This window comes from Canis lupus, chromosome 20 (genome assembly GCF_003254725.2).
Source record: "Canis lupus dingo isolate Sandy chromosome 20, ASM325472v2, whole genome shotgun sequence".
In the NCBI taxonomy this organism is placed as follows: Eukaryota; Metazoa; Chordata; class Mammalia; order Carnivora; family Canidae; genus Canis; species Canis lupus.
This window is the reverse complement of record NC_064262.1, coordinates 7259929-7280281: the sequence shown is the minus strand read 5'-3', so window position 1 is coordinate 7280281 and position 20353 is coordinate 7259929. Positions and strand designations below refer to the sequence as shown.

Genomic DNA, 20353 nt, shown 5'->3' with positions numbered 1-20353 from the left:
TGTGTTTGTAAAATCTACAGTTTTTCCCCTTCAATACAGAGGAGGTCACGTAAGAGGAAATTAAATATGTAAATATTTTTTAAATATGAAAATGGGAGTAAATATCCTGTTGAGCATGAGTTGTTTTTTGTTTTGTTTCCTGTCATGTGCATTGCTTTTATTTATAGGTAGAATTTTTAAAAAGCTGTTTAGTGCTAACCCTCCTGTATGGAAAGATTGACAGCAAATACTAGTAATAGAATAAAAGTTTACAGTGAACTGTGTGCATTCCCCAAAGTTAGAGAATTTACCTTGAGCAGTATCCAGAGGGCTTACTTATTATTAGTTCTTGTGTGGATAGAGAAATGACTTTACTATCATTTCATAAAACCTTTTGAATGTTATTTTAGATGTGGGCAAAATTTGGTGAGTGTGGTGCTATTTTTAGAAAATGTGGAAAAAAATGAGAAGTTTGCTAAAAGCTGCTTCCATCTGTTTTCTGACGTCTAACAGGTGATGTTGAGTGGTCTAGCGCAAACCACAGGAAGGTGTAAATACAGTTGGTAACTAAAAGCTCCTGTTTCATGTGCTTGCCTGATGAGAATCACCTGGGGCTCTTATTAAACATTCGGATTCTCAGGCCGTACCCCAGGCCTTACCCCAGCCCTTTTGAATCAAGTTCCAGAGAGGAATTATTTCTGATCAGGCAAGTTTAGAAAAACACTGAGCATATTGCTTCACATTGTACACTTCTAAGTAGGAGGTGATGGTGAATTTTTCTCTACCCAAGCTAAGGACAAATTTCTAGAATTTCTTGGATTATGAATTGGGGAGTGGCCGCTTAAATAGATGTGAACATATTAGGATTTTGCATAGGGTACCTGGATTTTAGATTGCTCTGTGATTTCTGTGTGTATCTAAGGAAGGAAGGTGCTAAAACTTTAAAATAACAACCTCTGCTCTTCAAGTTTTATACGATTATTGTAGGATTGAGGGAATGCAGAGCTTTTTGTGGAAGTTCTATGCACTTTTAATACTGGGGATTTAAAGCATTGTTGATGGGGAAGGGCTTCATATTGCCTGGAAAATGTGAATGGTGCTAAATTGGAGTTCTTCTTGTGGTATGAGACTTGTTTTCTCTGTATAGTTCAAATATGAGTAATTTGGTAGGCTTTGGGATGTTTGTATTTTTCTCATTTCATAATAATATGTAGCCTCTTTTATAAACATCTCACTGTGCTTTGGGCAAATGCAAATAGTTCAACCTGTGTCTTGCCCTTTAAAAGCAAGAGAAATAAATGTTTTTGTTAATTGTAGCACACAAACTGATTCTAAAATTCATATGGAAAGACAAAGGACCCAGAATAGCCAAAATAATCTTGAAGAAGAACAAAGGTGGAAGGCTCACACTTCACCAGTTTCAAAACTTACTACAAAGCTACTATAATCAAAACAGTGTTGTACTGTCATTAGAATAGATATATAGATCAACCAAATAGAATTGAGAGTCGAGAAATTAATTCTTATATTTATGGTCATTTGATGACCATTCAATTGGGGAAGAATAGTCTTATCAATGAAGCATTGGGACAATTGGATTTCTACATGCAAAGGAATGAATTGAGATGCTGGTCTCCTACCATATACACAAGTTAATTCAAAGTGGATCATAGACATAAATGTAACAGCTAAAACTATAAAACTAGAAGAAAACATAACCTTCATGACCTTGGGTTAGACAAGGTCTCTTACATATGACACCATAAGACAACCAAAGAAAAAATAAATAGGACTTTATGAAAATGAAAAGTCCTGTGCATCAAAGGACACTGTCAAGAAATTGAAAAGATGACCCAGAGTGAGAGAAAATATTGCAAATCTTATCTGAAAAGAAACTTGTATCCAAAATGTTTTTTAAAAACTCTAAAAATTCAACAATAAAAAGAAAAACCAAATTTAAAATTTGTCTAAGAATTTGCAAAGTCATTTCTCCAAAAAAGATGTATAAATGGTCAAGAAGCACACAGAAAAATGTTCAGCATTATTAGTCATTAGAGAAATGCAAATGAAACCACAGTGAGATACCACTTCAGACTCACTAGGATGGCTGTAATCAGAGACAGTAACAAGTGTTGACCTTATAGGCGAGAAAGTAATACAGTATGGTCACTTTGGAAAACAGTTTGGCAGTTCCTCAGAATGTTAAACATACAGTTACCATGTGACTCATTAATTCCTAAAATAATGGGAATTCTTGTATATACCCAATTTTGTAGATACCCAAAAGAAATGTCCAACTGATGAATGGATTAAACAAAATGTGGTATATCCGTATAATGGAATATTATTTGGCAATGAAAAGGAAGTACATATCCAGGATATATATGGATGAAAACTTGCTAAGTAAAAAAAAGCCAGTCTTGTATAATTCCATTTATAGGGAATATGCAAAATAGACAAATCAGTAGAAATAGAAAGTAGACTAGTGGTTGCCAGGGCCTGGGAAAAGTGAAGAATGGGGACTATTTTGGGGTTCTGGATTTATTTTGGGGGTGATGAAGTATTCTGAAATTAGATATTAATGATAATTGTACTATTCCATGAATATACTAAAATCCTCTGAGTCGTATACTTTAAAAAGATGAATTTTATGGTACGTGAATTATGTTGTAACCTTTAAAAAAAAGATTTTATTTATTTATTCATGAGACACACAGACATAGGCAGAGGGAGAGGCAGGCTCCCTATGGGGAGCCCAATGCGGGACTCCATCCCAGGACCTCGGATCATGACCTGAGCCACCCAGGTGTTCATAACCTGTTGTTTTCTTAAAATAACTATTACACAGGTATTTAGTGATAAATATCAAAAAGAAGGATTTCAAATGATGGAGACATGATCTTTAAGCTTGGTGGTAGGTAGATTGAGGATTTATGAAAGGTGTGTTTGCATTGAGCAGCTTTTAAGGAAGATGGAGATTTGGCTGTGTAGCTCTTTCCAAAAAGAAGAGTTCCAAGTCACAGAATTTAGCATGAGATAAGGTCAGGAACTTGGGAAAGTCTTTGGAAGGAAGTTGTAGTTCAGCTTAGTAGCTGTATGGGGATTGTGAGCAGTTTCAATTTGAGACATAATTAGAAAGACAGGATGGTCCCAGATTAGTGTGTGTGGGGGTTTCTGAATGCCAGCATAAGGAATTCTCTGCCATATTTGTTTCAGCTATAGAAATCGATAAAGTGACACACCTAGGAGCTGTGTATTACAAAAATTATTCAATGGCAGAGTGTAGCATTATGTGGAGAGGAGGGAGCTCACCTATGAAATACCCATTAGGAATCCGATGCAATTGGTTTGAGAAGAAGACTTTCCTTTTTGAAATTACCTAAAACTAATTACTTTGAGCTCTGGGCCTTCTGATACCAGCTTGGTGAATTTAAAAGGCCTCACACACAGATGTTATTTTACTTCATTTCCTGGGAAAATGAATCACAGTTTCCTAGTAAAGAGCTGTCTGGGGGTGCTAAACAATAGTGTGTGGCCCATGCTTGGCCAATCCATTCATTTTGGTTCCTTTTTCTTCTGTTGCTCACCACCTGTGTTTTTTGTTTTTATTTTTTTCTTTCCTGCCTTCCTTCCTGCTCTAGCTTGGTCTTCTGTCTCCCTTCCCTTCAGCCTTACCTCCCATCTGCAAATATGAGACAGTTTAGCAGAGAAAATTACCAATATTTCTTTATACAACATAAAACTTGTTATTAGCTGTAGGAGAAAAAAGGATGAAGAAAACCTTTTTGCGAAGCCTATATGGAGACATTAACATAGGCTGTATCAACAAACATTTTAATGGAAAATGTGTAAAATATAGTAACATTTTTGGAGAATTTAATATAAAAGTTTATATATATTATATAAATATATAAAATATGAAAGTAACTGAGAAGTGAGAAGGCTCACTTTGCCAATATTTTTAAGCCTCTAACTTCTTGATCTCATGAGGGTCTCAGCATTCCTATTTCTGACTAATCCTTCTTAGAAGTTTGAGGTCTCCTGTTTTGGTGTCCTTGAATAGCAAACTTAAACCCAGACTGTGCCTCCAGTACTGTATAATGAAATGGTCACTACATTCCTGAGATTTAGGGAACTAAAAGATTGTCACATTTTCAAAGCTCACAATGAGGCCATCTAACTAAAACCAGCTGTCTAATTTATCATTTCTACCAAATGCTCTTTTGATCTTGGATTATACTGATAAGGATATTTAAAAGATAGCCATAGCCATGTCTGTACAGGTTCAATTTTCTAGTATGAACATGCAATTAGACCATTAGATCCAGTGTGGGTGTGAAGATGGAGTTATCTCAATGCAGAAGGAAGCCTTTTTCTTTAAAGAGTTTGTCAGGTTTTGTTTGTTTTTATTTTGGGGGAGTGTTGGTAGGGCAGCCAAAGGCAACAAGGATATGTGGCTTGGTTCTTTTGCTCTATTCAGGTGAGACTGTCAATTTGTGCTGAGACCTAATATTGAAGACAAACCTGTGGTATCCTGAGAGAAAGGGAGGGAAAGGGTAGGTAGCAGAAGGAAACTGGGCCAAGTTGAGGGTTAAGACGCCTCCTTTTGAATCTTAGCTTTGTCACTTTCTATTTTCCTCAGCCAACTTGTGTCACCTTTCTGAGCCTGAGTTTTATGAAGATGGGGGCAGTTGGGAAGATGAAATAAATTAACTCATGAAAGGATTCATGTTATCTGATTTACTATAAATGCTGAGTCCTGTGAGACTTCATGGGGTTTACCATTCATATTTTTCATAATAATATGTTAATGATCTACGCAGCAGTTTAAAACTTCCCATTTGGCATACTATAGTTCTAGAGAGATATGATGTTCTCAGTAAATTACGTAAATCATAGTTTTTGAAACCTGGTTATGGCAGATATCCTGGGACAGTGAGTTGCAGTCCAGAAATTTATGCTCAAGGTGGCGCTGTTTCCTCATAAATTTGGTGATGTTTTGCATTGTATCCCTGTCCCAACTCAAGCAAGTAACTAGATGTATATTTAGGACCATCTCTGCCTGATGTAGTCTCCAGACCTTCTCACCTGTGATGCCCCACCCAATATCCTATCCAGGTACACACACTTACCATATTCACTGTAACATGTATGTGACAGTTGCACCATCATGAACTAGTTAACCTGTTTTATTTTTTAAGACATTTGTTACAATGATACTTTACAGCATATCGCTTTCTTTTTGTATTTTGGAGTTTTTAGGTCTCAAATACGTAAAAAGATTGTGGGGCCTGGTTCTTGATGGCATAAAGGACATGATACAGTTCTTCCTCAAACTGATTATAATACAAGGAAAAATGTCCATGCTGAACTTCATTTTTGCTAATCTGTGTCAAGACCACCATATTATTTCCCACTTTTTGTCAGAAACTACAAATATATTTCACAGGTATGGGCATTCTGAGCTTGATGTCAATTGTTTTGCTTTGTTTTTAGATCCGGGGATTTCTGTCACGGTTTGATAATGTTCTTCCTGTCAGCCTGGCGTTTGACAAATGTACAGCTTGTTCTTCCAAAGTAAGTCATTCGGCATTTGAAGGACTTGTTTTTTAAAATGAGCCTATCATCTTTACTAGCCAGAGCACTGAAACCAACTGAGGACTTTTTGGAGGGGGAGAGGGAAGGTCTAAAATACCAGAGGAGATTTGTCATTCATGTGTATTCATTGTCACAGAGAAATCAGCCTGAGAAAGTTTAATTTATAGTGTACAAAGAGAGATTGAATTAGATATTGTAGATATCTGTATCAATACTTGCCTCATAATAATTTTGGCTTGAATATGAACGTTACTAGGTTTTGTTCCTCCTCAGAAGTTCCTTGCTCACATGGACCATCCTAGAGCAATTTGTAAGTGTTATCAGAGGAGGGAGTTAAACCAGGCAGTCCTCGTGGTTTTGTCTTTGGGAGATCTACATAATGACAAAAAGTAAACAGAGATTAGGGGCCTGGCTAGGGAGCCCATAAAAGGGCCCCTTTTGCTTTGATCTTTCCAGAGGCTCTAAAAATAGAGCTGGTATGTACCCCATTGTAATGGGAAACGGCTGATGTATCTCAAAACTACAGTTGATGGCATCTCCTTTTTTAACAGGCCTAGAGATAGGCTGAGTTATTTGTGACTTTATACTGTGTGTTATTGCTAATTTTCTTTTGTATGCCTCTTTAAGCCTTCTGATGCCCAGTGATTTAACTTGGGCTTTTAAAACTCAAGCTTTTTGGTAAGACTTTCATGTACAAGTGTTATGCAAAATAGTATTAGGGTCATTAACCCCTAAGTCTGGCATCTCACTTCTAACTCAGGATTTCTTTGCCTTGGCCTACAACATCTAGCAGTATGGAAGGGATTGAGGTCTTGGGAAATTATCTCCATTCTGAGTTGATAAGCTTTTTTTTTTTTTTTTTTTTTTTTTTTTTTTTTAAGACTTGACTTGGTCATATCCTATGAGAAGCATAATCCTACCCAGTCTTAAAAAATTAATTCAGATTGAGAATGCTGATAAATTTGGTTAATTTTAGGTGTTCAAACATTGAGAATAACTTTTTTCTTCAAAAAGTAAACTAAGCTGTTTTATCATTGTGCATCCCAAGCATCAATATTGAGATTTAAAGCTTGCCATTTGTCAGTAGTTACCCACAAGCTCATTCTTTTTGCCATCTCTTTGAGGTATCTTATATCTGTTCACATCAAGGCGTCAAGGATATCTGTACACTTCTGTCTTCAGAAATGCAGATTTTAGGATTATATGTTTTTTAGAGAGCACATTATTTTTCTTTGAATGGCTAAGCTAATTGGTCTCAAAATAACTTGGCAGTATTAGTTTTCATACTGAAATCATTTGGCACAGGTGCCAGAAGTTTTTCTGTGGCTTTATGTAGATCATGCATCTCAATGAAATAAAGATAATTGGGTTCTGTAAGTGAAATGCAAACACTCATTCTTTTTTGTTCTCTTTCTAATTAAATTAGCCCTTGAGATACTGTTTATGAAAGAATCACAGGCATACTAGCTAACTGAGGTCCCTTATATTCTTTGAAAGAATCGCTTTGCATTTTTCTTTCACACTTATTGTAAGCATTAAACTAAATATAGGTATCACTTTTTTGTTAGCGAAGTTAATTCCTCTTGGTGGTCATTCTGAGAGTCCTGCTTTACATAAACATGCTGGACGATTTAATACAAACTGCCTTGAATTTTAACAGCTGTGCTATTCCCAGAGCGATCACTTTTCATGTGGTCTGGGTATTAAATTTCTTTTGTGCTGAAAAGGTTGCTTCACTGGTGCATGTATTTCCTTACAGTAGAAACACAGCATTTACTTACTTGGCTAACTTCTTTATTCGCTTAGGAGAATGTCATTCTCTATTATCTGCAAACCCAACATTAATACTTTGAAATGACAAATCCAATTGCAGTTTCATCTCTGTGCATGTGAATTTTTCTTAATACATACTTAGCATAATATTTTCATACTGAGTCATATCATAGTTATTGTTTCAAAAAGATTCTTGGGGCTAAAAATGACTTTTTAAAAATTCTCCTTTGATATCCATGAAGTAATTTTTTTCCTTTGGTAGTTTTTGGTATTTTTGCCTCCCCTCCTCCCCCCCCAGACCAGTCATACTTGTGTTTGATTTAACACAAAGACAAAGATGGGGAGATAGAATAAGTTCTGCTGAGTGATAATGCTGTGTTCCTTAGCATATTTTATATTTGTGTGTGTGTGTGTGTGTGTGTGTGTGTGTGTGTGTGTGTGTAGAGCTTTTATAAGGCCTGGGGAGAATGCAGTTCTCTGCTATGTCAGGGAAGGCTGAATCATCCATACACAAATTGTTTATTATCTTGTTTGGTTTTAACTTGGCATGTAGCCAGATGAATTGTTCTTACAGAAAAAATACTGAAGAATCTGGAGGGAGTTGGGTAGTAAAGAGGCACTTTCTTTTTTTTTTTTTTTTTAAATTTATTTTTTATTGGTGTTCAATTTACTAACATACAGAATAACCCCCAGTGCCCGTCACCCATTCACTCCCACCCCCCGCCCTCCTCCCCTTCTACCACCCCTAGTTCGTTTCCCAGAGTTAGCAGTCTTTACGTTCTGTCTCCCTTTCTGATATTTCCCACACATTTCTTCCCCCTTCCCTTATATTCCCTTTCACTATTATTTATATTCCCCAAATGAATGAGAACATATAATGTTTGTCCTTCTCCGACTGGCTTATTTCACTCAGCATAATACCCTCCAGTTCCATCCACGTTGAAGCAAATGGTGGGTATTTGTCATTTCTAATAGCTGAGTAATATTCCATTGTATACATAAACCACATCTTCTTTATCCATTCATCTTTCGTTGGACACCGAGGCTCCTTCCACAGTTTGGCTATCGTGGCCATTGCTGCTATAAACATCGGGGTGCAGGTGTCCTGGCGTTTCATTGCATTTGTATCTTTGGGGTAAATCCCCAACAGTGCAATTGCTGGGTCGTAGGGCAGGTCTATTTTTAACTCTTTGAGGAACCTCCACACAGTTTTCCAGAGTGGCTGCACCAGTTCACATTCCCACCAACAGTGTAAGAGGGTTCCCTTTTCTCCGCATCCTCTCCAACATTTGTTGTTTCCTGCCTTGTTAATTTTCCCCATTCTCACTGGTGTGAGGTGGTATCTCATTGTGGTTTTGATTTGTATTTCCCTGATGGCAAGTGATGCAGAGCATTTTCTCATGTGCATGTTGGCCATGTCTATGTCTTCGTAAAGAGGCACTTTCATTCCAATTTCTGTTTATTGTCTTACAAGACTTTCTAAAATCTAAAAGCACGGAATTTCAAAAAATCTTATTTGAAGGTATATGAGTTGTTTTTAGTTCTAAAAAGGAATTTAGTGCCAACTAAAGTTTTTGTGGATTGCTACCATAGGGAAAAATAGAATTTTAAAACCAATATTCTTGAAACAATTTCTCATAATACACTTATTTAGTTATTAATAGCCTTACATCTAAATATTTTGGGGGAGGGGACTCCTGGGTGGCTCAGCGGTTGAGCATCTGCCTTCAGCTCAGGGCGTGATCCTGGGGTTCTGGGATAGAGTCTCACATCAGGCTCCCTGCATGGAGCCTGCTTCTCCCTCTGCCTATATCTCTGCCTCTCTCTCTCCTTGTCTCTCATGAATAAATAAAATCTTTAAAAAAAAAAAATATCTTGGGGGAGGTTAGGGTATTTTGAGGGTAACTTTGTATTTTGATATGATTTCATACTTACAGGAAAGATAGAAGAATAGTACAGAGAACCTTCTTACACTCTACCCAGATTGACCAGTTGTTTGTTTACATTTTTGTCCCACTTATATATGCATACTCCCCTCCCTCTCACCCTGCTTCCTCCTCCTCACCCTTCTCTTTTTTCTTGCAACTTTGAGAGTAAGTTGGAAACACTGTGTCCTTTCCAACTAAATACTTCAATGTGTATTTCCTAAGGAAAAGGCTATTCTCTTACCTAAACACAATATACTTTTCAAATTCAGGCAATTAATTTAATGTTGCCACAATATTCTTACCTAATCCACAATCTATATTTTAAATGTTGTTACTCGTAACAGTAACAGTCTTTATAGGTTTCTTTTCCCAAACCAGTTCAGGATCAAGCATGCATTTAGTTGTCGTATCTCTTTGGCTTCCCTCAATCTGAAAAAGTTCCTTAACCTTTCTTTCTTTGTCTTTCTTAACCTAAATATGTTGATATTTTGCCAGTTATTTTGTAGCATTTCCCTCAATTTGATTTTTGTCTCCTGTTTCCTTATAATTTGAGTCAGGTCATGAAATTTTGGCACAACTACCAAAGACGTGATGATGTATCATCATGTTAGGAGGCACATGATATATTTTATCCCCTATGGTGATGTTAATTTACCCTCTCCCATATTTGTAACTACCTTCCCCAATGGTGAAAAACCTGGATCTCATTATCCTGCATGTATTTACTCACTTGCTCCAGTCTAGAATACATAGAAAATAGTTTCAAAATTGCTAGCTCATACCACTCCAGAAAATAAACCTACTAATTAGAGTTCAATCTTTGTCCATGGTTCTTTTTTTCTAGGTAAAATTTATATACACTAGAGAGCATGAATCTTAAGAGCAAACAATCCTGTAAGTTTTGACAAGTGTATACATGCATGTAACCCACATTTCAATCAAGATATAGAATGTTTCCATCGCCCCAGAAAGTCCTCTTATCCCCCTTCCCAGACCATCTCAAGGAAGGAGGACAGTATGTTGAATGTTGTGACCATTCTCTTTCCCTATAAGGGGTAAGCTAGGTACCTTCTGGTATTTTATGCAACAATAGCCTAGTTTCTGGATCCTAGAGGTTGATGAGAAACTTCTTTCAAATCTGTAGTCAGGAACAGGACTGTGCCTGAGGGGATTGCATGTGGATATTCTTCTTGTACAATCTGTCACACACCCTTTGTGATACTACAGGAATAGCCTTGCATGAAGAAGCAGGTCCCGGTCTTGGTTTTCATACTGTCTGGGACCTGCCCACTGCACAGATGCAGCAAGCTGTGCCCAGAAACCTGATCTGGGGATTTTAATTAGCAATTAGCAACCCTAATAATACACTTTGGTGTTTACCACGCCATGGGTCTTCTATTGATGGGTTCTGATTAAACTTCCCACAGTGACTTGCTATTAACTTTTTGTGTGTGCCTATGTACATGTATCTTGAGTGATAGAGAGGGTGTAGGAATAATACACTTTGGTGTCTTCCTGTAATAAACTATACGGGTTGTGTGTTTGTTGCCAATCTGTCCATTTTTTGGATATTTTGTAATCAATGTTTTTCTAACCTATTTCTTTGTTACTTAGGTAGTATGAAATAACAATACTCAATTTAGCTGTTTTAACTTTAGGGAAAACCTCTGTCCGGAAGCAATCTCTCTTGCCTCAGGTTCTACAAATGCACCCTTTCCAGGATAGAAAAACAAATCATAGATATGCAAAGAGAGGTAAAAGTCTTGCTGTATGGCTGTTAGTAGGTTTCATTCATTCAGCTGTCATTTGAGTTCCTGCTAGGTGCCAGAAATACAATGACTTAAAAAGAACGCTATCTAGAGATGAGACAGATCTGTAAACCAGCAATGATTTCCCTTATATAGTGGTATGCTGTGCAGTCAAAAGTGCATCCTTTTGTTGGGGTGTCCCAGTACCCATTAATTTTTCAAATAGAGACCAGGGACAGCATTGCAGAAAGTGACTTTTGAGTTGATGTTAAAGGATGAGGAGGAATTTCTAGAAGCACATGGGAGGGAGGTAGACCAAGAGGGGAAAGCATTGTGGACAGGTGGAATTACATAAACAATAGCCAGAAGAAAGAAAATATGGTACATTTATGCAGTTCAGTATAGCAGTTGTGACAGAGCATTGGACACCCAATTCCCTACAAACTGTCCTCTCTGTGCCTTTTCAGTTTCACTTATTCTTGAGTTGGAATCTAGTGTACTTTGTCTAACATTTGAGGATGCTGTTTTGAATTTTACAATTCCATATAAAATTGTTTCTCACCTAACACCCAGCCTAGGGGGTTTCCTAGCCTAAGGAATCCAGCAGCTGCAACACTGTGGTGTGGAGGCCAGGAAGTTGTTCAGGGGATTTCCAGGGTCCTGGCTCTGAGTCCCTTGCTGGCTGCCTGAGTGACCACAAGCAAGGTGCTCCCTGTTCTGTCCGCCTCCGTTTCTTCTTTTGTTAAATGAGTCAGTTGGATGAGATAAGCTCTGGCTCTCTATTGACACTCAAAGTTATTAGCTTTTATATTTTCTTTACTTAATTTTATTCTTTATTTCACAGCAATCTATTTGAATGATGGAAAAATCAGAAAATATATTTAGGTTAAAGAAGATAATCGACTATTCCAGGCACTCAGACTACAGTTAGCCATTGACCTCTACCCTACTAGACTTAAGGGGAAAAAAAAATTCTATGTAAGGAAGTATGTGTAGATAATTTTTTTCTCTGAACATTCCTATTTTGTGTTTGAAATTAGCTTTAGAGAGGGATTTATGGTATTGCACCAACACTCCCTGCTTCTCTGATTTGATAGGGTTTTAAATCTCAATCATTTATAAGGACTGGCCAGAGCCCAATCGGAAGAGCTCTCCAAAGTTTGTGCCAGGAATTTTTTCATACAGCTTCTCAGTGGCAAATATTACTCAAAACTGGGCTGCAGCCAGGCTTTCCTTCTCCTTTCCAAAAGGGACATAAATCTCTGATTTGGAAAATGATGAGTAACCCCCAGGTTCTCCTTTTCCTATCTCATTTACCCAGTGAGGCCTCAAGTCTTCTGTTGTAACGTGTGATGGATTCCATATGCATGGTTGTGTGGTATAAACTGTATCCTACATCTTGTGCTTAGCAACTAGTGTTTCCCCAATCTCCAGAACTGCTTGGTTCCCAAAAGGGGACAGAATATCTAGCCAGAGCCAGTGTGGCATATGTAGCTGCAAGCCCTAACCTCGGAGCTCTTGGCTCTTCACCTCCTTGAAAAACCTTGGACATTTCTCCCTTTGCTTTAATTTCCTCATCCATAGAGTGGGGAAAATATTTTCTGTTTCCCAGGGAAATTGCAATGACTGACGTGTATCCAGTTCCCTGTGACCAAGTAGCAAGGCCTTTGCCCACTCCTGGGACTGATGTTGACATCAGAAATAAGAAAACAAAGACCCCTGTGATTTAAATAGGTCACCTGGGGTGTGTGGAGCCCCTTCCAGGCTCACTGTACAAGTAGGTACAATGAGAGGCCTGAGTGAAGGTCAAGGCTGCCCTGGTTTTGAGAAGCTGCAGAAACCTTCCATCGTGACTCATGACAGATAACTGCCAAAACCTTCCCCTTGATTCCAGAGAACTGAGCCTTGTCTGTTACTTTTGACCAGTGGTTTTCTGAGACCACCTAATTGGTAGTTAAGTTTGTACTGCTTATTCTTCTCCCTGTCACCTGTGGTTACCAAGACATGCCTAGTTTGCTTGAACACCTTTTTTTCTTACAGGATCCTTTTACCATCCACACCAGAAAGTTTAGAACTGTGTTCTTACCTGGTTCCACAGGCTGCCCAGCCCAAATATAATCTTCAGGGTGTTGAAAATCTGTGTTCCTTTTAGTTTGGAATAAATTTCATTTACTTTTAACCTCTCCTCCTCTCCTTCACCCAAGCCCATCCTTTGACGGAGTGGTTCTTAAAATTTTTGAGTCCTGGACCTTGTTTAGACTGACCCTGCTTCCCTGAAAAAGACGCAAAGCCACACACAGTTTTGCAGACAATTTCAGTGGTTTCATGAAGTCCCTGAAACCTTCCTGTGGATCCTAGGAAAGCACCCTTGTTCTATGAGTTTTTCTTTGATACCATTCCCAAGCTGTTCTGTATGAGCCACTGGGGAATGAGTGTTGTAATCAGCCCTACCATGACCTCTTATATGGCTTTGGAAAGTTGCCATCTCTCTCTGGGGACTCATTTTCCTCAGCTGTAGTAAAGAGAGATTCAGGAACTCATCTACCACTGGGTTTTGTTTTATGACTCTGAAATTATAGAATCTCTTGATCAACTATTCCATTTCTTTAGGCCCAACTAACATTTAGGATGGGGAAGATACTGACCCTGCTACCAGTGGACAAAGAGCCGCAATTATCCTTTGCTCATGTTCCTTCTTATATTTTTATTTACACAAAACCTATATTTATATTTTATATTTTTATATTCATAACATGTGTGTTGTCTTTAGAAGGAAGAGAGGGAGGATCATGGTAGTAACTGCTGGGTTTTTTAAATAAGGGAGCCATCAGCTTGAATTGGAAAATCTTTTATGAATGTACATACTTATACATACACAGTTTGTATACAGCATATAACTCTTTAAGTTGAATACTGAAAACACCCAGATACATATTATGTGAATTTATTTTAATCACTATTGTCATAGCAGTTCACTTGAACAAACATTAGAGCTTCTAATTTATGATACATTTTTTAATGATACAGAGGCAAATAAGAGCCTCTGAAGTGTCCAGTGATATCCTTTTGGACAAAATAGTAAAATTATATGACATGATTGAACAACTTGCTATCCCAGAATTATCTAAACATCTTTACTCAAGAAATGTACTAGCTTGGAAGGCAAACTAGTTTTTAGTAAATGATAAAACCAGTTTTTAGCATTTACTAGTTTTAGTAAATGATAGTAAACTAGTTTTTAGTTTGAATAGTAGGAAAAAATCACGATTTAGTAGATGAATAAATGAACAGCAAAACAGGATAAGAAAAAATAAGATAGTTTATGTCCTCTAGGAACTCACAGTGTGGTATGTAGCTAAGACTCAGTAGCAGAATGCCCTTTGCCTATTAGTGCAGAGGTGTGATTTATCATTATGCCGTAAGTGGTAGCTAATTACTGCATGTTACATTTCAGTGTTCTGAATATTTACCAGCTGATCTTCTTTTTCAGCTTTTACTGTCTCCTTTGCTTTAGTTGATGCTTTCGATGATTGTTATTATGTTGAAAGATCACTTCCAGAGGATATTAAAAGAAGGAGCCTTTGGGATTCGTCAGAGTTGACCTAACATTTTATTAAAGGACACATTTTGGCAATGAATTCTTTGAAGGGTTTTGCTTACTCTCCTGCAGGATTTTTTTTAGAGTCTCCAATTTATTTCTTCTAAAAGGCCTTCCAATATCCTGTCCAGGTATTTCTAAAAGAACTTATCACCACAGCCTTTTTTTGCCATAGAAGATATGAAAGAACTGTTGGAGAACATCCTATTCCTAAAGTTACTGTCCTTATAACTTGCTTACATAATATTTTGTGTGATGATAGTGATAAATGGTAGTGTCTGGCCTGCCCTAGTTTAAAAAAAAAATTTTTTTTTTTAAATTTTAAATTCTGTGCTGCACATGGTGCTCAAACTCATAACCCCGGGATCAAGAGTTGCATGTTCTACAAACTGAGCCAGCCAGACATCCCTCGTCTTCCCTAGTTTTAAGTAATTTTTTCATCATAGAAACTAAAGATTCTTTCCTTCACAAGGAAGGAAAGACTACATTATTTTTCTTTTCTAGAATATCTAATGGCTGATTAAAGCATACACCAAAGTTCGACATCTTGAATTTATGGCCATCAGACTAAAATTGCAAAATATCTTCCCTGTGATCCTGAAATGGCTGTAAGCATGCCAAATATAGACAATCAGTGGGAGAACAGACATAGCAAGTTTTTTCAAATAAGAGGGACCGGGCAGCCCGGGTGGCTCAGCGGTTTAGTGCCACCTTCAGCCCAGGGCGTGATCCTGGAGACCCGGGATCAAGTCCCACGTCAGGCTCCCTGCATGGAGCCTGCTTCTCCCTCTGCCTGTGTCTCTGCCGCTCTCTCTGTGTCTCTCATGAGTAAATAAGTAAAATCTTAAAAAAAAAAAAAATACAAGGGACCATGTAGAAACTACATGAGTGCATATCCAGCGGGGTCTTGAGGAATGGCAGTATCTCTGGGATCACTGCCCAGCCTCCCATGAGGACTGCTTTGAAGGGTATGTTGCATAGTCCCAAGACCTGTAGTCAGAACTTATCTGTCTGTCCTCATGACTCTAGACAGTCTTGATGTCTTTGTAGTTGACTCTGGATTCACCAGAGCATTTGGATACTTTGAAGACCTTTGTCAGCACTCCAACTTGAGATAGAAATCTATGTGAATGCATATTTTTATGTTCTTTGTAAAGGCAGGAGAGAAAATTTGGTTTCTCTCCGTCCTTAGTTGTGCCTGAGATTTCCCTGTCAGCTCTTTCATGAAGGACTCTGAAGGGGAAATGGTAACAAAAGTGAGAATTAAGGCAAGTTATTCATTGTTGCGTTAATACTTTTCGCATATCCCAAACATGGGACGTGAGCTTAGCATCACTCTTTATGGGCCCATATTTAGATTTCCTTTTAGTTCAATTTGACCTGACAGACTTGATTTCAATCATAGTACAAACAGATTTTTAAAAATAAGCAAGTACAAACTGACTTAATAGTAGAGTAACATGTTAGGAAGAAAACAAAAACATAACACGCGTCACTTGGCTCTACTAGAGGAGTAAGTTTTATTTCCTAACATCTGCCATTCTTTACCTAATTGCTTACTGCTTGTTTTTGAGAATATTTCAGTAGGCCCTTAATACCTGAAAAATGAGACCTGTGACGCCCTTCGTGCAAAAGGACTGCAAGTCCCAAGAAGTGGCCCTTTCACAGTGTCCCTGAGGGAGGCTGTGTGCTTGTTTCAGTTCTGTTGTACTCACACAAAACAGTTGACAATTCTTAGGAAATTGCTTCAGATCTCAAAATATTTTCCTCTTAATAGCCTCAGCAGTGGTAAGTTCTTGACCTTTGAAGGGTGGGTTTGAATTTTGGAAAGGCTAGAAGTAATTTGAAGCTGTGTGTTGTGAATCAAGAGAACAAGCAATTTGCAAGAAAAACTTCAGGAATTAAAAAACTGCAAGAGCTTCAAACAGTTTATGGATCTGAATAAGTGAAACTACTAGTTGGAAGGGAAGTCAGAGTATGCTAACGTTTTGGCTACAAGCTGGCTGAGAGATAACAAGACATTTTAATATGGTTTGTGCCATAGAAATGGACATTAGCTTTAGAGATAACACTGCCTGCTGTGTGACCGATGAAAAGTATCTCAAACATTCTGTGCCTCCCTTGGGTGGAAAGCAGTTAAGATAACCTTTTTAGTGGCAATGAAGATTAAATCAGACCTCATGTGCCAAGTGTCCTATAAGTGTGCCAAGTGTCCTATAGGTGATACTGTAAATGGTTTTTTTTTGTTGTTTTTTTGTTTGTTTGTTTGTTTTGTGGTTTTTCTCTTTATTTGAGAGAGAGAGAGAGACCAAGCACAAGTGCACACAGGGGGATGGGCAGAGGGAGAGGAAGAGCATCTCAAGCTGACTCTGTACTGATCTCAGAGGCCCTACAGGACCCAGAGATCACTGGAGCCTAAATCAGGAGTCGAATGCTTAACTAAGTCACCCAGGTGCCTCAGTACGGTAAATGTTTTTTGTTTTTTTTTTTTAAACATTTTTTTTTATTTATTTATGATAGTCATACAGAGAGAGAGAGAGGCAGAGACACAACAGGCAGAGGGAGAAGCAGGCTCCATGCACCAGGAGCCCGATGTGGGATTCGATCCCGGGTCTCCAGGATCGCGCCCTGGGCCAAAGGCAGGCGCCAAACCGCTGCGCCACCCAAGGATCCCGGGTAAATGTTTTTAATTGTTCCTTCTTACAAGCAAAACTCAGATGCCATTTCCATTTCCTTTCACAGAAAGGCTCACTTTGTAATTTACAGCCAAAAAATCTTTCTATCTTTAGAGGCTAAAAAGGGAAGGAAACAAAAAAGGATGAGCAGTTCTTTTAAAAGGGCATGGCCTCGAGAGGTGAGCAAATACTAATATACAAGTTATTAGATTTTGTCTTTTTCCTTCCTTTTCGCTTTTCAAGTAGGCATTTAACTTAGGGGTTTCATTGTTAACCAGAATGAAGCTGAGGTTTAATGTTCCCAGGAATGTGCACTAGGGGAGGAGATGAATCCTCTTATTTGGTGAAATTTCTGTGCATGTATCTGACTAGTGTCAGGCCCACAACTCTAGATGAGCTGGCATGAATCTTGGGGAAGACTTCTTGGTTATGTTGCCTCTGAATTCTGAATTCCTCTGTGCCCTCAGAGGGCAGGGGCATAAGAGAATCAGGGTGGTAGTTCTGTGGCAGCACCAGGCCTGCTGCTGGCAGTACTGTTGTTCTTGCCCTTGTCCCACATTGCTCCTCAGAAGCCTTTCTCCAGCCTCAAGCATCTTGTCTTGTCTTATTGTGGCTATAAGTGGTTAGAGCAACATGAGCAGGGAGGACCAACTGGCTTGGCTTCATCTCATCAGATGCCGCAGTGTTTCTGTCTTCACCATTTTATGAATGTCTTCTCGGTGCCCTTTCCAAGCTTCCCAGGAAGTGTCTAGCAAAAGGGCTACCCCAACTATCAGGCCCAGAGCTCATTAGGCTCAGAGAAATGGCACAGAAACCCAAGATTTCCAACCCTCAGTTCACTTACATACATATTAAGCATCTCGCAATGATGTGGCAGAAATAACTCAGTTTTCATAGAATTCCAATGTCCTTGGGAGAGTTAGGGGGTGGAGGGTGGAAAGATTCCATTTAAAATTTTTAGTGGATTGGCGGGATGAGCATTGGGTGTTATGCTAAATGTTGACAAATTAAACTCCAATAAAAAAAATTTTTTTTTTAATTTAGTGGAGGACGCCTGGGTGGCTCAGTGGTTGAACATCCATTTGCCTTTGGCTCAGGGCATGATCCCAGGATCTGGGGATCAAGTTCTGCATATTTATAATAAATAATTTTTTAAAAAATCTTCAAAAAAAATAAATGACATTTTTAGCAGTTTTGAGGACTGATTGGTTAAGCTCCATGGTGAACCAACTGGTTATCCTTGGGAGACTTGTCCTTTTAAAGGAGAATCCTGACCCAGAAGAATGTATTTCTTACAGTCACATTTTCAGACTGACATCAGGAAAACTGTGTGCACTAGAGCAATTTCTAGGTGCCCTCCAGCACAGGTGTGGGGGGGGGGGGGTGGGAATGAGAGTTTCAAAGTTTTTCCTCAAAAAATTGTTATGACAAACATAGTTGATTTGACTGGGTTAATTTTCAGCTTAAATATCTTTATTTTTTTTTTAAAGATTTTACTTATTTATTCATGAGAGACACAGAGAGAGGCAGAGACACAGGCAGAGGGAGAAGCAGGCTCCCTGCAAGGAACCTAATGTGGGACTCGATCCTGGATCCCAGGATCATGCCCTGAGCCAGAGGCAGACACTCAACCACTGAGCCACTCAGGCATCCCTCAGCTTAAATATTTTTAAAAACATTTGGAAGGTAGGGACATGCAGCTGCTGAGAATCCAAGACAGTACTGTTTTGAAAATGAAAATGATTCTGGTTTGGATTTATTTAAGGAAGTAGGATAGTTGCCTCCCATCTATCTATTCCTTTGAATACAGATACTCTTTAAATGACATCATTTTGAATAAAATATGGAGTCCAGGTGGTTTGGGGGCAGTCAGTGGGAAAAGTTATATATATTTTTAAAAAACAACAACAACCAAAATAATGCAATGCATTATTGCATTCCAAGGGCCAAGAGACAGAATGATGGTATTTTTGGCAGGCTTCCAGGCCCAGCAAAACCCACACCCCAAGGCTGTCTCTGTAGCTTCCTGTGGTTTTCCCACTGAAGAGAAACAGCCTTTTTTCTTGGATAGTCCAGGAGGGCAAGTCTGTACATTAGCTTGATCAGCATGATGCTCCTGCTTTGAGGTTATTGCTCAACAGGATCCTTTTCGGGAATTTGATGCGCCACAATTGTTACAAACTAACATGCATTTTAATCTTTTTGGTAGAAATCAGTAGCTTCCTATGGTTACAGGTTATCTTGTTACTATGTGGTTTGTAACAATAAAGTCAAGTCTCAGACCAGATTTTGTCACACATGTGAATATTTATTAGCAAGCAGACACAAAAGCTGGTCATTCAGCAGTTCTTATAGACTGAGAAAAGCCCAACGTCATCCTTTTCATATGTATCTCACATCAAATATTCAGTAGAGACAGATCCAAACATATTCTTATTAAAGGACATATCTAACCTGTCAGTTGGATGAGGATGGAATCTTCTTCTGTTAACTGTCCAGACTTAGGACCAGAAGCTTAGGCCCAGAGTGCCACTGCAAAGGGTGGTAGGCTTCCTGGTTTGTCCAACTCTTAGAATCCACATGTATATGTAAAGGTATATTTCCAACCAGCCCATCTATCTTGAGCACTATTATTTTCATTAGAAAAAATATTGCCCCACTCCCTCGATAATACTCATTAGAAAAACCCTCCAGTGTAGATTTAGGTAACTATAACTAATTAATACACTCTGATTTGGGAGTTTGGATCTCTTCTGCTTAGTCCTTCAAATGTGAACCAACCACACCCAGATGATGCATTACTCATTAGGGTACCTAGTTACCCCTAGGAAGTAGAGAGTGTATGGTGCTCATCATCCATGTACACTCTACATATGCTGAAGTATTTTAAAATAAATTATAGACAACATAACAGTAGGTATCTCTTTATTTGGACTTGGAATATTGTGTCTTGTATAATGTTGCCAGACATTAATGAGTGACCTGAAATTTCAGTTGACCACTGACTGGCCTGCTATGATGAATAAACCAGAGCCATGGATGAATGGTTCACCT

At 38.4% G+C, this 20353-nt stretch overlaps 1 protein-coding gene across 17 annotated transcripts in view; it reads left to right on the top strand.

Moving 5' to 3' along the window:
* Positions 1-20353, top strand: part of ATG7 (autophagy related 7) — a 239146-nt gene that overhangs the window by 73722 nt on the left and 145071 nt on the right. For 14 of the 17 annotated variants that reach the window (XR_007404313.1, XR_003137836.3, XR_007404315.1 and 11 more), the window contains one exon: positions 5476-5556. The exons of 2 other annotated variants lie outside the window; for them this stretch is intronic. Coding sequence is in view for 11 of the 15 variants with exons in the window: in XM_025449669.3 (XP_025305454.1) it covers positions 5476-5556 (81 nt within the window). In the remaining 4 variants the exon portion in view is untranslated. Of the gene's footprint in view, positions 1-5475; positions 5557-14516; positions 14665-20353 lie in introns of those variants that run through there. One more of the 17 variants, XM_049098243.1, reaches the window with a different exon arrangement.